Raw genomic sequence first — 15,809 nt, 5'->3', positions numbered from 1 at the left:
GACAAGTCAGTCACACAGCTATCTTTTAATAATAATTTAAAATTACATTTCTTTTCTCCCCTCTAGGGGGTCTTTGGTGGGCTCTAGTGTCCCTTATATGAAAGCAGGCTGACAGGAAAGGGGGAAGACATGTGGCAAATGTCGCCAGGTCTGGGAATCGAACCCGCGACGGCCGCCTTGAGGACGCAATGCCTCCAAACGTGGGTCGCGCTATCCCCTACGCCACCACAGCACGCCCCAAAAATACATTTCTAATTCAGTTTTGGATGCCGTTTTCCTGCTTTCTGCCCATCAGTAACAGGAACAAAAACAAGGTGTCCAGTAATAATGTGAGACAATCATCCTTCACCCAAAGAACTAAACATGCACAGAGCCATCAGCACACAAAAACCCATAGAAGTTGATCCAATAAACAATTAGATTTTGTGTATCTAAATAGATGCTTTAATTTCACTCAAGACTAATTTAACTATCAGGCTAATTTTTTGTGCTGCTCAATTGGTTTGATAATGTTTTTAATAAGATAATGTTCATCTATGTATTGTCATAAATGATCTTTTAAAAAAAAACACACCCAAACCAAATGATCACATTCTGATTTATTGCATTTTATTACACAAAACATTTATGATGCACAGTCTCTCAAATAAACCCTTTGTTTTATTTCTTTTTCTCTTTTTTCTTGTTAATATTTCTTGACTTAACAAAACGATGTCAGAAAGTGGGAAAAAGTGCTTTTTACAGGAATTCTTATCATGTCAATAAATACAAGTTCTTTGAGGTGTCGTTGGATTCTGTCTCAACACAACAGCCATGGCACTAAGATACAAACACACACTCACTCACTCTCCCCGCCCATAAAACATGCAGAAACACATGCACACTTCTCACCATGTACAAACCCACTTGGTTTAATTGGGTCGATATTGTACCAAAGTTCTGTTTTCCTTATGGTATAAAAAAAATACACACACACACATACACAGAGAGGCAAATCAAGCAACCTTCTAAATATAAATTACTGAAAATACAAACATGTGACTTTCTTCAGGAATGGTTTGAGTAGATGTTAAAATGAGATTTTCTCTTTATTAGGAGCAGTGTAAAAGAATTAGAACAGATGCCAGAGCCTTTATTCAATAAAAAAAAAAACCTCATCCAATTTTATGCCTTTTGATTTTAATTTAAGAGCGAAATGTGTGAGTGTAATCTGGAGGGGCATTTTATAAATATTTAATACCATTTTAAACCATCTACCATCTTTAGTTTTTAATTTACTAATGAGGAAACTTTATTTTAATGAATAAGGCACATCTTGTTTTATTTGTATTTTTTTCATACCACCATTTTAATTGTAAAGCTGTTAAGCTAAAGCGTAATTGAAAACTTGAATTTTTCTTTGTTTTGTTTTTTACAATATCATTAAGTAAATAGTTATTTCAAATGCAAACAGTATATCGTTTACATTTAACTTTCCTTCATGGTTGCTTTGAGAAAAAAAAAGGGAGGAGTCTTACCTCTAATGTGTGAGCCCTTCCCAACGGGCCACAGTGACATATTAATTTAATCTTCAACAATCTGACAACCTTCGAGAAGCTGCAGTCCTGCTTCTTTTATCAATTACATCCATTTAAAATTCCCCAAGTTTGAAGGTGGGAGAGCAGAGCGGAAGATGCTGTACATGAGAATCAGGGTGGGTCCATCAGTGGATGTAAAACACAGATTGAGAGTTCCTGCTGATAATAAATGCTGGAAGGTGATTGATTTGACACACTGGCCACAGGCTGAATGTCCCCATCCACTGAAAAGAAGAGAAGACGACGGCAGATCTGTCTCTTTCTCTTCTGTCCATGATTGGAAGATTAGTCTTTTCTCCACGACTCTTGCACAATTTTCAAGTGAGGTCAGGCGGCTTCACTGACGGCAGATCCGGAGTAAAGATTCAGAGGTCAGGGGTCACGTGGAGAGCTAGCGGCTGAGGGGGAGCTGGGGTAGCGACATGGCCTGGTGAGGGAGGCTCTGAGAGGTCAGGACGGAAAACGGATGACCTGGAAAACATGTATTTTAAAAAAAAAAAGAGACACATAAATGAATATCTTGTATTTGATGAAGCTTCAAAAACACCGTAGGGCTGAAAAAAAAATAAAAGTAAACTCACTATCGATGTACCCGTGAAGAGCTACCATGCGCGCTCGTTCAGGACTGCCGAATGGGGAGTAATGCAGCTCATCGGGCAGCGACGAGGGTATCCTAGACTGAGGATGACCCTGCGGAGCACCGCTGTGCTGGGGCGTGTGCTTTTTATGTCGCGCTCTGCAGTTTTGAAACCACACCTATGAAGACACAAACATCATGTAGCTACGCTTTTTCCCTTCACCGCTTTATGCTGATGTAAAAAAAAAGTGTAAGAAAAAAAAACACCTTTATTATTCTATATATCTGCTTTGATCAAGACAAATAATTGTGGAACTGAGTTATTTGAGTTTGCATGCAGATGAGTAGATTGTGAATATGTGTGACCTTTCTGACCTGTATAACTCTTCTGCTCAGGCCCGTCATGTCTGCCAGTTTCTGTAGCGTTTGGGCGTCTGGATTGTTGTCCTGAGCAAACTGCGCCTGCATGATCTTCATACGTTGACAACATATTAATAGAGATCAACCACAAGAGTTGCTAAAAAAGATGCAAAGTTTCTAAGACATTCATTGAAGGGAGAGTCTCACCTGTAGCTGTTCTGCAGTGAACGACGTTCGTGCTCTTTTAGCCGGTTTAGGCTGACTGTCCTGTTCTGTCGGAACTGCACCCTCTAATGTAATACCATTACCTGAAAAACACACCGAATTATCAGATATAGATCCAGTCCACATTTGCAGCTAAGAGGTATCACACGTTTTGTTTATTGTCAGCATCTTCCAGCAGATCCATATTTTACATTTAATATGTTGTGTTGCACCATGCTTTCAAAATATTGCGATAGGGGTTTAATGTTTACAAAAACAAAAAAAAAAAGAATTAAACTTTCAGATGACTTACAGAAAATTGGCAAACGTTTTGATGAGCATTAAGAAGTTTCATAGCATATATCAACACTGTTAAAAACATTTTCAACCCAAAAGTAAGTCAGATTATCTATTAAAACTTATCAGTTGCATTTAACTGCAAAATATTTTGCTAAGTTTTATGAGTTACGGTCCTAAAATAGTTTCAAATTAACTTCAAACAGCTGTCAGTGATTGAAAAGGCAAAACAAAGGACACTTTTATAGTGTGTGCTATCATTTGTCATGTTAAGTGCATTTATGTTATCTTCTAATTTAAGCGCTAGAACTTATGTGAAAGATAAACTTAAAGTAGTGCATTTTGTTTGTTTTTTACAGAAAATTAAATCTGAAAAGTATGTTGTTCATTTCCACTCAGCCCAACCAAGTCAGTAATTGTAAAACTCACCTTTACAATTACAACAGCAGGTATTTTGGAGTGTATGGCTACACCAGCTTCACAAACCTAGAACTGAAACCCTTTTCCTTTGCAAAACAGCTTAAACTCAGTCAGATAAAGACCTTCTGTGAACATTGATTTTTAAGTCCTGCTTCACATTCTCAACTGAATTTGGGTGGAGACCAATATGTGACTATGCTTTTTCATAATACATAATAATGCAGCTGCGGTTGTATTTTCTACCATAGTGTCAAGTCTTTTACAGCATATTACAGGTTTTCTTCCAGAATTACACTGTATTTAGCTTCATCTAAATACTAACAAGAAACTCTGACCAGCTTCCTGGGTCTCTGCTGAAGAAAATGATCTCCACACCCACAGTGTTTTGCATGTAGCTCAAAAGATTTTGACTGACGGCAATGAGTGCTTGCTATGTGTCCTACTGCAAAGGGCATCTTTTGCCTGTCTGTTAACACTTCTTGCCATTCTTTCATATTGGCTAGATTTGTGAATCATGTTGTCCTAAATAATAGTGTGAGCCACAAGAAAATATATGCTTGCAGCATACAGAAAATGCCTAAAGGCACAGGGAAACATCTTTGCCCCTCACCACTCTCAGCCGCCCGCTTGAGGTTCTCCACCATGGTGTCGTAGTGGATCCGACACAAAACCTTCTCCTCCACCAAGCCGAACTCTTCTCCCGTAGACAGCTGCCTCTTACACGAGTAGCACGCAAAGCAGGCCAAGTGGTATGCGTTCCCCCTCGCACGACGCACCCAGTCGCTGGCATATATCTGCCGCCCACAGCGGGCACACTTGGTACCAAACCTACTGTGAAGGAGAGAAGAGGAGAACAGCATGGGGCGGAGAGGGAGAAGGAAACACAGAGAGAGAAATGAGGACAGTGTTCACTCGAAAACAAATCCTAAAAATGAAACATCCACAATTACATCCTTCTCTTTCAGAACATTTTTTACCAAGATGAAGTATGCGTGTGTATGTCTGTATGTGTGTTTAAACTTGTGGCATTTTCCGAAGCCTTTGAGGGAAGAAACCTTGGAGGAGGATGAAGCTTTTAGAAAAAAAGTCCTGCAAACTGAGCCTTGAATACAAACAAACCAACACCTGCAATTTCCTGGTTGATCCATGAAGGCCCTGACACACACACACACACACACACACGCACACACACACACACACACACACCCATGCCCCCTCCCCAACGCACGCACACACAAGTAAACACACATCCTAAATTAGACGGAGGAGCAGGGGCTTGCACACATTGGAGTAGGAGGAAAGACGATGACATCATTTCAGGTCACAACACTGTAACTGATAGTAACAGTGAGCTCGTCTGTGTGTTAGTTACTGTTGCGGGTGGGCGGTTTGGGGAGTTGATGAGCATGGGGGGAGACAGTGGGTGAGAAATGAATATCTGAGGAGGCACTACAAGAGAAAGGGGATAGCTGTAGTTGAGGAAGTGGACATTAAGTTGTTAGATCAACAAATTCTGCAGAAAAAAATATTTTTCATCCTAAAAAAAAAAAAATGAAAAAAAAGAATAGCTGCATTTCAGAGGCTGTGAATATGACAGATGAGAAAAATATAACATGTTTGTAGATATAAGAAGTTATGGTACTCTAAATGTATTTAATGAACCAAATCACAGCCACCATCACAAAATAAATATGTGCAATATCACAGTCACAAAAGATTGGTTGGCCTCTGCACCCTTGATACCTACAGCTGTTAAATGTAGCTATGCCAATGCTAACCAAGAGTGGAGGTGAATTTGTGATGAAAGAGAAAAAAGGGAAGTGGTAGCAAAACGTGGGTTAACGAGAACTGATGTGTGAATAAAATAAATAAATAAATAAATAAATAAAGCCAACTGCATTTTTCATACAGCACTAATTGAAAACAAATATATCTTGAGATATTTTGCAAGACAATCTGGTTTCAAGACTAATTGTATAGAACTGCCTGGTCAAAATTCTGTTTAAATTAATCTAGTTCATTCTAGTCAAATCAGTCATGAAGCTAGATTCAAATTAGATTGCATGCAGTCCAAATTGAGAAATACAATGCAGTCAAATTTAGTTGACTGTATTGTATGGTGATTAGTAAAAACGTTTTGCAAGCAAGGCACTCAATTTCATTGAGTCATTAACAACAAATCCTGAGAATGGGAAGGAAGAAGTCCCATTTTAATAGGAAGAAACCAATCAATTCTGGCTCATTATTACTGGGCATCTGTCCTTGACCAGCTGGATGTTAAGAGTAAAATAAGCAGAGAGAGAGATAAACAAACATGGGAGCACATCTAATATGGAAAAAGGAAAACAAAATGAGTTCGCAAAATTCATGGGAAAAACACTTTGATTAATGCCGATTTTCTGACTCCATTAAGCACAGAAGTACTGAGTCAGGTGTTCTTTCTATGGGAAAGAAAAACAAGGGGAGTAAAAGAAAGGAAACAGTAGCATTAGCTCCAGCATTAGCACTATCCTGGAAATAGACTCATCTAAACACACAAACACAAGGCCAAGTGTATTGACTGTATTTGTACATAAGAAGAAACTTCAAACAGTAAAACACTTTTCACTGTTATTTTCCAGGTAAAATATAATATTCAATGATGACATCCTCTTCTGTTTTTTAGCACTTGGTTTTTGGTCACATGCATTAATAAATACAGTTGCTTAATCTAATTTTAAACAATCATACAGGAATAGACAAGACAAATAATGCAAATAAAGAAAATTGCTGTAGAATATCACGTTTTTCAGATGCTTTAAAATGTCCAAAAAAATCTGCTTTACACATGAATGGAGCATGGTATTGAACTGTGTTCTGAAGTGTGCATTATGGACTTTAATGAATGTTAAATGCTTCAAGTTCAAGATGGTTGGGGTTAGGTTAAGAGCTATTGTTGAGGTCAGCAGCTGGCAATTCTGGTGAAGGAGGCAGCCTGAAAAAAAAATGAAAAAAAGAGCTGCATAAACGGCAACCTTTAACCGGAGTGTACAGCCAGATTTATGGTGATTAATGCTTGCTATGGAGATATCCTTTTCGATATCAGAAGCCATGAATAAAGCTCAAAGGAAAGTTATATTTCAAAAATACTTTAGAGGAATATAGGCAAGGGGAAGGAGCAGGATAATAGACATCCATCGGGAAGGCGAAGGACCGGGGCAAACAGTTGTAGTGCAGAGGGAAGTGGCAACGTGAGGAACGTAAGCGAGAGAGCAGGAGGACTAGGGTGCGTTGCCAAGTGAGTGGGTTTGGCAGCGTTTCAGTGCACTCAAGTCCACTCTGTCTGGGATAAAAGCGTACTACAGCCTCGACATCACAAGGTTGCAGCTCCTCTTCTGCATAAGAGCGAGACGTTTCATTTTTATGCATGTAGTATCATAGAGGGCAAGTCGTTGACTGTGTCTTACTCGCCATCTAACTGTATTCCCTTCTGGATTTTATCATTTCAGAATAAATCAGCAAGTAATAATAGATCCAATAAATTGTTACTAGCCACAGAGGGATGAAACTCGCCACAGCATGGACCGTGCTTACGAGCCAATAAAGCCGTGCCAGAAACAAATTGACCCTGTGGCTCGCTGTGCACATTGTTACAAAGGATTCCAGCCCGTTTTTACAGTAAGAAGGAAAACATTGTGAAACGTTGTGACTAATCCAGCATGACAGCTTGTCAGTTTCATGCTAAGAGACAGAACCCAGAAAAGCTGTAAACCATCCCCTTGTTTCAACCTCTCACTCTTCTATCTCGATCAGTTCCCTCCTTCTACACTGTTCTTCATTTAAAAAAAAGAAAAGGAAAAAAAAACATATTTATGTTGGAACACTGTCATTTCTGGCCACCTCTACAACATCCCACACCACTAAACTCATTTTCATTACCGGCCTCTTGTTTGACTAATTTTCATATTATTTTTTTTTTATAGTAATCTTCTTACTGCTGAAAGCGCTTTCAGGGGCTACCGATTCTTGCATTATTCCTTATGAGCTCTGAGAAACTCGCTTCGCTATTATTAGATTTGTAGAAACTCTGATCATGCCTGACTGTGTGGTTTTATGGTTTGTCTCAGGTTTGCAGCAGAGGAATCAAATAAAAGAAAAGAAGAAGTTGTTCGCATTCTTTGCAGATTTTTGGATTTGTTTTTTTTTCTTTAACTATTCAAGTCTTTCTGCTCAAATCTGAGAATACAATCATTGCATTTAACTAAATAGAACAAATGCAGACAGATTTTTTTTTATTTGCTTAAAAAAAATTCAAACCATTCTCTCTGTGCCCACTGTTTTCCCCCCTTTTTTTTTGCTACCATGGAGACCTAATCAGTTAAATAGAAGTGGGTAGGTGATGAATAATTGCTATTCCAAAAATAACAAAGAGTGCACATGCATAAAGAGGTGCACGGACATTTAGATGTGAAACACACACTCATAGTTACAGCCCTGACGTCCCAGGGAGCCCCTGATTAGTGCAGCAGAGCAACTTCCCATATTGCCTGCAGCTCACGGACGAGGCACCGGTGGAGTGAGGGGAAGGCTGGGAAGAGTAGGAGGCTGATAAAGAATCATTTTATATATATAGATATATACCTATATCTATATATATATATATATATATATATATATATCTGTAAGAGTGTGTGCGAGATAAACTCCCAAGGTCTGACATTGGTTTGAGAGGCACAGCGGGGGCTTTATCCCCTTCAAACCCCCCTTCAACTCCATCCCTGCACACACATACGCAGAGGGAAACCCACTCTGATTTCCTGCTATTACGCCCCATTAAAGGAGCTGTCAGTCCAAAGCCAGATGAGAGGCTGACACAGATGAGGAAACATCTCCAGAGGTCTGAAAGCGGCCCAGAGGATCGGGACTCCAGGGGTGTTTAGCTCACTTTTAAATCTGATGGCCTAAGCCCAGACTGCAGTTTGTGTTTACAGAACGGGGCGAGGCACAGCAGGCCCTGCAGCAGAACCAAACTGTTTACTGCTATGCATTTACACAATTTTATACTCTCAGGCCAACTTAAAGAAACAGCAAATCAATTTTTAAGAATTTAACTAGGAAATTTTGATATTTTATCTGAAAATCGTTACAAAATCAGAGGATTCACTTTTTTACTTGATAGGGTTTGACCTGCAAAACATACAAATCCTCACTATTATGTTTTGATTTATTTCTGCGTTAAAACAGTTAAATTGTACTTTTAATTTGGCAATTGGAAGTGTTGCCCTATTTTAATCAGCTAAGATGTTAATATTTAGTCAAAACCATAAACATACTTGATTGGCAAACTTCTCCACTTTTCTTAGTTGAACTTTTTTTTACATTTATTTGGGCATCATAAATAAGAGCTCCATCTGTAGCTAAATAACTCTACTGAAGGCCTCTTAACACTGGCACTGCACATAGCCATGTAATTATTTCATCAAGAACCCTGCTGCTCTGTGGGAAAAACTGGTCGGATGATTCGGTTTATAATTCACCCTGTAAAATAGCACCATATGCTGGATCTCAAAAGGTAAATATGTACAACTTTACATACAGAAAGTCAAACATTGTGCTTTGATGGCATTACTAAGCTGACACACATTCAGAATTAAAGCCTAAAATATAACAATCAATATTTTCAATGACATAAAAGCTAGATTATGTTAATTTTTTGGGGGAAATATGTATCGAATTCAGAATAAACTCTACAGTGTGGCTTTGTGTGTCATAGTTTAATTTTAAAAAGCAAAGGACGGAGCCTTTAAACAGGCCACTGGTTCAGTAACACAACATAGCAAGGCAAATATGAAACTCCAGTTTATTTTTAAGAATTGCAAAATGACTGACAGCTCGTAAATGAACACAGATCTCCATGTGAAATCATATTATTTGTATATAATATGCATTTCAAATAATGCGCGTGAAAGTGTGCAGCTTCATGTCTCTTTGTATCAGAGTTTCAGTTTGGATAAGAGTCACATTCATGTCAGGAACATGCTGGACCAGACTCTCGGGGCGGTCTAATTGCTGGTCTGGAGGCCTGTGGGTCTGGGGTTGGAGGACAGCTAATTGCGGGTGATTATAAACCTCAGAGCGCTGGCCTGGCCTGGTGTCAGGTTCTGATCAGACAAACACCCAAGTTCACGCGCTGCTCCATGCGCTCTCTTTCTCTGCTCTGTTTGACACACACACCCTCACACACAAACACTCACAAACTGCAGTGTTAAGCATAAATAGGCGTTGTGTGTCTGACCCCAACCCAGCTACTGAACATAATATTACTACGCTGCTGGCGTGAACCCATTTCAACCCCACACACCACACAAACACACACACACATATGCATGCATAGTGCATAGTGCATAGTGATCTTTTGATCACCCTTTGGGTTTAAGAAAATAATTACTGGTAGATCCAAGAATGAAGTCATTAAATATTGCAAGCAATAAAAGCTACAGACACTGCAATAATAATTTGGGGCAAAATTATCCAAATGATTTAAAACTTTGTCTCGTTTTGATTTTTTTTTTTTTAATTAAGCAAAAACTTTATAGCAAAATTATATTTATCTTTCTACATGAGCAGATAATTTTTATTACAATCAGTACAATAAAATCTTGTTGCTCCAGATTGCTGAGCAGATTCTTGTGCATTTCTACATTTGATATTTATACTTATTGATGGTGAGCTTCAGCTCTTTCAGGTTGGAAGGCCTCCCTTGAATCTCCCTAATGTCTGACTGACCAACTCCAAAACATCAGCACTTCCAGCCACAAGAAAGAAGAAATTCTGAAGAAAAAAATCATCTTTAAACCTACATTTACCAGGGTTATGATATAGATCTATTCATAAATACACAAATTTGACCTGTTGGTCTTGGTGCCTTACGAGTGAGTTTGCGATTTGTAACGTAATTGGGTAAATTTTGGCGTTCGGACTAACAGCAGCTAAATGCTGACTGCTCTGTATGCTACATTGTGTGAATCATGTGGAAATCTCGTTTACAGTCAGGAAACAGCAACACCTCCAAGCTGATAACAGTGGGAAAAATAAGAGATTAAATAAACTCAAGGAACGCATAAACGCATTTTTAAAAGCAGTCAAATCCAAAACGTGAACTTGTCCTCCTAATAAGTATAAAGATTTAAACTCTCATAACAAACACGTTTTATGCTTGAGAAGCAGAGAGGGGTGCTTTCCTTTCTGTGGCTCATAGAAACGTTGTGCGTCAGATAGCCATAACAACAACGCAGATCTTTCAGCTCTTCCCTGTGAGCAGTGGCTTTTATTTTGATACACACTTTCAGCTTTTGAAAGAGCTTTTCAAAATTACATGAAGCAGCCCGCATCTATCTCCAAGGATATACAGGATGCAGGGTGCGTGTGCATGCTCATATGTTTGCGTGTGTGTAGGAGAGAAAGAGAGAGAGAGAGATGGAAAAAGTATAGAGCAGACGTGGTGTTTTGAAAACGCGACCATAAACTTACCCCTACCTGAAATAATCCATTTTGCAGAAGATCTCCTTGTTCTTGATGTAGCAGCTGCTGTGCTGACGCAGTGACGTTCTGCACACCGAGCACTCCAGGCAGCGCACGTGCCAAATCAGGTTGTTCACCTGCGAAAAGACACCAGCCGTGTCAAATCCACGATCAGACCCCCGCCACCTCCAGCCCAAAAAAAAAAAAAAAAAAAAAAAAAAAAAAGAACAGTGAGTTAGCTTGTCAGTGCTGAGATAACCCTGCTGCCACATGCTGCAGAGTTCCGCCTAATCAGCACTAATATGAGGCTGATCTCGACTCGGTTAACGAGATTATCGCCAGTTTTCCCCGAGAGGGATCAGGCCTATCACTTATGATTTACATTTAGTAAAATGTAAAAATAAATAAATAAATAAATAAATAAATAAAAAAACAGGAAAATAAATAAAATATAAAAAAAGTGTCAAAAGATTGCTTCGATTTGTCTCGATTTTTATGTTGCTGTTTTTTAAAAGTCAGTCCAGTTTTATGTTTGCACATACTGTGAATTATTATATTGTATTTTTAATCTATTAAAAAAAGATATATAGCATTACTACTACTACTACTGCTGCAAATAATAATAATAACAACAATAATAATAATAATAATAATAATAATAATAATAATAATAATAATAATAATAATAATAATAATAACAATAACAATAACAATAAAAAATTTGGTGATGATAATAATAATTATTTTTGCAGTTTGTGAAATGCGTGGCTTTTTTTCCTTTTGTTTGGTTTGTTAGCCGCAAACTTAGAGAGCAGCATGATATTTTAACAATTATGAGTTTTCTTTACCACTAGATTGTCAGTTTGTCTACATTAAATTATGTAGGGTTGAATTACCAAAGAACATTTCACAAAAAGAATTTGACGTAATAAACTACAATCTCTGTTATATTTTAGAATACAAAGAGAAATATTTTAAAGGCTATATTTAATGAGAAACACGGTAAATATAGCCTTTCTTTCTATTTAGCTACTTCGTTTACTGACTAAAATATTTTTAGCATAAATAATTCTTACATGCATTTATTTTTTTTTCAAAATATTATTGAAATAATTTCAATGATTAAATAGTTGGTCGAATTTAAATAATAACTTGGAAAAACGAAGGGAAACTATTTTATTATTGTTTTTAGGTTAATATTTAAGTAATAAAAATGTTTATTACAACATGCATATTTTTTGTTTAAGCTGTCATAAAAGTTTGAATATGTAATTATTACTGTTGTGAGACAACAGACCTCACAAAACCAGTTTCCGAACATTTGACGCTGCAGATAACATCAGCCGCATCTGTTAACATTCACGATCCGTTCAAATAATAATGATGATAGCCTTTTTTCAATTGTTGTATAAATACTTTAGATTTGTTTTTCTCTTTGTCGTTCCGCAGTTTGGGTATTTAAAGTGCCATCGTCCAGCACAATAGGCGCATTAAGATGTTGAGACTTTCTTTTCACTCCAGCACACCAGAACAAACACACAGCGCGTCTGTTACATTCCCAGTAAGACCACAGTAAACACGCACACTTTGCTTCTGTTTGTACTTTGCAGACAGGCTGTTGTCTGTCGATTTTCATGCAAGATTTTACACATTTTTTTTTTTTTTTATGAGTCTGGAATTACAATAGGGAAGGTCTCCGGCTCACCTTCAGCAAGTATCTGTCCAGGATCTCCAGCCCGCAGCTGGCGCACACGTTCTTCCCGGTGGACGGCACGGAGCTGGCGGTGGAGGTCGGCGAGCACACGGAGGGGGTGGACGGAGTGCTGGGAGGAGAGCGGATGTCTTCCCGCTCCATATTGGAGCGCTGGGACTCCCCGTCCGAGAGAGACTGAAAACAGAGGCAATCATAAAAAAAAATTTAAAAAAAATCCGGTGCATCATGTCGCCATTTTTATTGCGCAATTTCCCACTTCTAAACAGATGCACTGATGTCAAACGATAGAGAGGCGCTCACCATCGGTGTGTGTTTGGAGTCCACAGTGCTGCGCGGGGTTCCCGGTGTGCTCTGATGCTCGGCGCAGATCACCTACGAGAAAGCCTTCAGTGAGTTCCCGGTCTTCATCAGTTTCCAGATCTCATCTTCAGCTGAGAAAAATCCCCGGGAGACATTTGCGGAACCGTCTTCATGCAGGGCTGCTCCTTTATAAAGCAGTCCCGACAATAAACCGCGCTTAAAACCGCTAACGGGGCCCCCGCAACAAAAGGCACATTTTAATGAAGCTATTTCAATTTGGATTGATTTTTTTCCCCCCTCATGCCCTTAACCCATGCCTCTGAGAATAATAGTATTTTCTGCGCAATCCAGGACAGCAAGAGTGGAGGGGGGGGACAACTACCTGTAATTACAAATAGCTGCGGATAAGAGGGACCCGGAGTGTCAATTTCATCTGTCAATCAGCAGAAGGCAACGGGTCACCCAAAGAATTGCAAATTTGATTTTTAATGGCTGTAATTAAAATCTAATTCTCTTCAGGGCGAACTGGCTGCGCTCGACACAAACGGAGGAGAGAGAGGGAGAGAGATACGCGGACCGCAAATCACGCTATTCATAACAGAGAGGGCGCGTGCCTCCTCACGGCGGCTGGCGCGTGCGGCTGATCTCAGTACACAAGCAGTGATTCCTGTGACATCACAGAAAGGCAAAAAGAAAGAAAAAAAAACGCACAAAGCGGGAGGCTGCGGGATGCAAAGAAACAGCGCGGTCTGGCCGGAGGAGACATGCAATGAAGGAGCGTTTTTTTGTTGTTGTTTTTTACGCACAGAGTTTGCGCAAAACCCAGGCCCAAAATGGTGCTATACGCACCCCCTGATAACAGTTTCCCAAAGTGTCAGTACCTGCTTTGTTGGAATTCCTTCAGACATAATCTTATTTCCCTCTGAGAGAGGGGACAAAACTTCATTTTTCCAGTACATGAACCCCCCCTGCAGTCTCAGTCTTCAGGGTCTCCAAACTCTGCGCCTCAAACCAGGGGAAGAAACAGCGCGTCAGTCGGCGTCAAGGTTTGCAATATCCGTTGGATATCTGGTGCACCGTTTCTGTTTTTGATACAATAAGTTTTTCTCCGCTGAACCCTGCAGCGCGTTCAGATCTGGGCAACCAGGCATAAGCTTTGCAGATGCAATGACTCCCGTGTCCGACTTCTTCTCCCTCCTTCTTTCTCTCTCTCTCTCTCTCCACTTTTGAGTAGAAGCCCGTCTACAGGAAGTGAATCAAACGGAGGGCTTGGCAGCTTTTTTACTCCGAGTCTTCAGGACAGGCCGGCTGGGCTGCGGCGACCAGAGCGCAAGGAGAACAGAACCAAAGTGTCTCTGCAGAGCTGCAGGGAAAGTTTGCGCGGCTCTGCGGGCCTGCCTTATAGTTAAAGAAGGGGGAGGGAGAGGAAAGAGTTTCAGAAGGGTGGACACAGTTTGCAACAGCTGTGACACAAACTTACTCAAGTTATGCATCTGCGTGTTGGTGTCCTCTGAACGAATAAAAAGAATAACAAAAGTAATGTACTGAACTTATAAATAAATGTTACTATTTGTGGATTTCTAACAAGTGATCGTATACATTTTAACTGTTAAATTGTAATTTTTTAATCATATTCATGTAAATAATAATTACAGTTCCTTCTAAACCTTTTAACCAGGCATTCATCATGTCTGATTGGCTAAAAGAAAAAAGAAAAAACAAACAAACAAACTAAAATATCAAAAAACAAAATTCCCGCATAAATTTCATCCTGAAATTGTAAATTTAGTTCAGATGCTTTCAACTACAATGGACCCATTTTCCGTTTCCTGTGTAGGCCTCGCTTTATAATAATAATAATAATAATAATAATAAAATAAATAAATAATAATAATAATGATAATAATCATAATAATAAACAGTTCAGAAAAAATAACGAGTACTCTATCGAAATTTATTCGACTCATTGATTTTATACAATCCCCAAGAAGTCTCTGTAAATCGTGTCTTAAATGATCACCTAAATAAACAAAAATATATATTTGTAATTTTTAATGTCGCATACAGCTCCATTTTGAGCGTTTTCTTGAAGAATAGTGAAAACGATCAATCAATCAATCAATCAATCAATCAATCACCAAAATCTGAACCCAATAGTAGCTTTCCAATTTGGTTTTTAAAATAATACATAAATAAATTCATCAAGTGTCTGGTTGATGGATATATGATTTTGAATCTCGAAGCGCCATTAGCCAGCTGTCATCTGTCTCCACAAGAATACCGGTGATTTTCTGGTGCATGTTAACTGGTTAAAATACAAGGCACAATGGTACTGTCAGAGAACCAGTTTACCCTCTAACGCTATGTTTTTAAGATAAAAGCTAAAGGAAAAAAATTACAATGAAATATTTTATCTTCAACATTAAAACAATATTAATATTCACTGAAATCACCTAAACAAAGACAGAAGCACACATCCACAAAATACTCCAACTCTGAAACATCCAATAAGCCAAGTTTTTCACCCAAAGATACTTGATTGAAAAAATTATTGCCAAGTCCCACTTTCTTGATTTTCTTAATACAAAAATAAAGTTGCAAGTTGTAAAGGTTCATGCAGCCATTGCAAAAACCCCTCAGGTAATTCAGTTGAGAAAAACAAGGACAGACGTTTATATTAGTAGGGCATTGTAATTACTACCAGTCATTTATGTAGCCTAAAAAGAAGCATTAACCCAATCAGTTTTAGTATATGGCAAACTTAAACTGTAAACAAATCTATTAGGAAGCTGAATATATTGTCTCTTCAGTCTTGTTTCAAACCAACTTTTTTTTTAAATATCCTCATCAATTCTGATTA

The 15,809-nt window shown here is 38.6% G+C and overlaps 1 protein-coding gene across 2 annotated transcripts; it reads right to left on the bottom strand.

Annotated features, from left to right (window-relative positions):
* Positions 1-580: 580 nt before the first annotated feature.
* On the bottom strand, positions 581-14,331 carry lhx6 (LIM homeobox 6). 2 transcript variants are annotated; one of them, XM_005810026.2, is made up of 9 exons: positions 13,831-14,331; positions 12,950-13,021; positions 12,641-12,823; positions 10,951-11,072; positions 4,046-4,266; positions 2,722-2,822; positions 2,530-2,625; positions 2,159-2,333; positions 581-2,048 (listed from the first exon to the last, which is right to left on the bottom strand). In XM_005810026.2, the coding sequence occupies exons 1-9, from the start codon at positions 13,906-13,908 to the stop codon at positions 1,969-1,971; spliced, it is 1,128 nt and encodes a 375-aa protein (XP_005810083.1). In that variant the 5' UTR covers positions 13,909-14,331; the 3' UTR covers positions 581-1,968. The 2 variants fall into 2 exon arrangements, with proteins under 2 accessions (XP_005810083.1, XP_023193618.1); XM_023337850.1 differs by having other exon boundaries at positions 4,046-4,263; positions 13,831-14,327.
* Positions 14,332-15,809: the final 1,478 nt, after the last annotated feature.

The sequence above is a fragment of the Xiphophorus maculatus genome, chromosome 8 (assembly GCF_002775205.1).
Source record: "Xiphophorus maculatus strain JP 163 A chromosome 8, X_maculatus-5.0-male, whole genome shotgun sequence".
Classification (NCBI taxonomy): domain Eukaryota; kingdom Metazoa; phylum Chordata; class Actinopteri; order Cyprinodontiformes; family Poeciliidae; genus Xiphophorus; species Xiphophorus maculatus.
This window is presented reverse-complemented; position numbering and strand designations above follow the sequence as displayed.

Bases quoted from the DNA above. Each gene is read 5' to 3' on its own strand.
- lhx6 (XM_005810026.2), bottom strand. From the start codon at position 13,908: ATGTACTGGAAAAATGAAGTTTTGTCCCCTCTCTCAGAGGGAAATAAG. The intron at 13,022-13,830 runs GTACTGACACTT...GCTTTCTCGTAG, and splicing joins AAGGAATTCCAACAAAGCAG to GTGATCTGCGCCGAGCATCA. The intron at 2,334-2,529 runs GTCAGAAAGGTC...GTGTCTTCATAG, and splicing joins TGAGCAGAAGAGTTATACAG to GTGTGGTTTCAAAACTGCAG.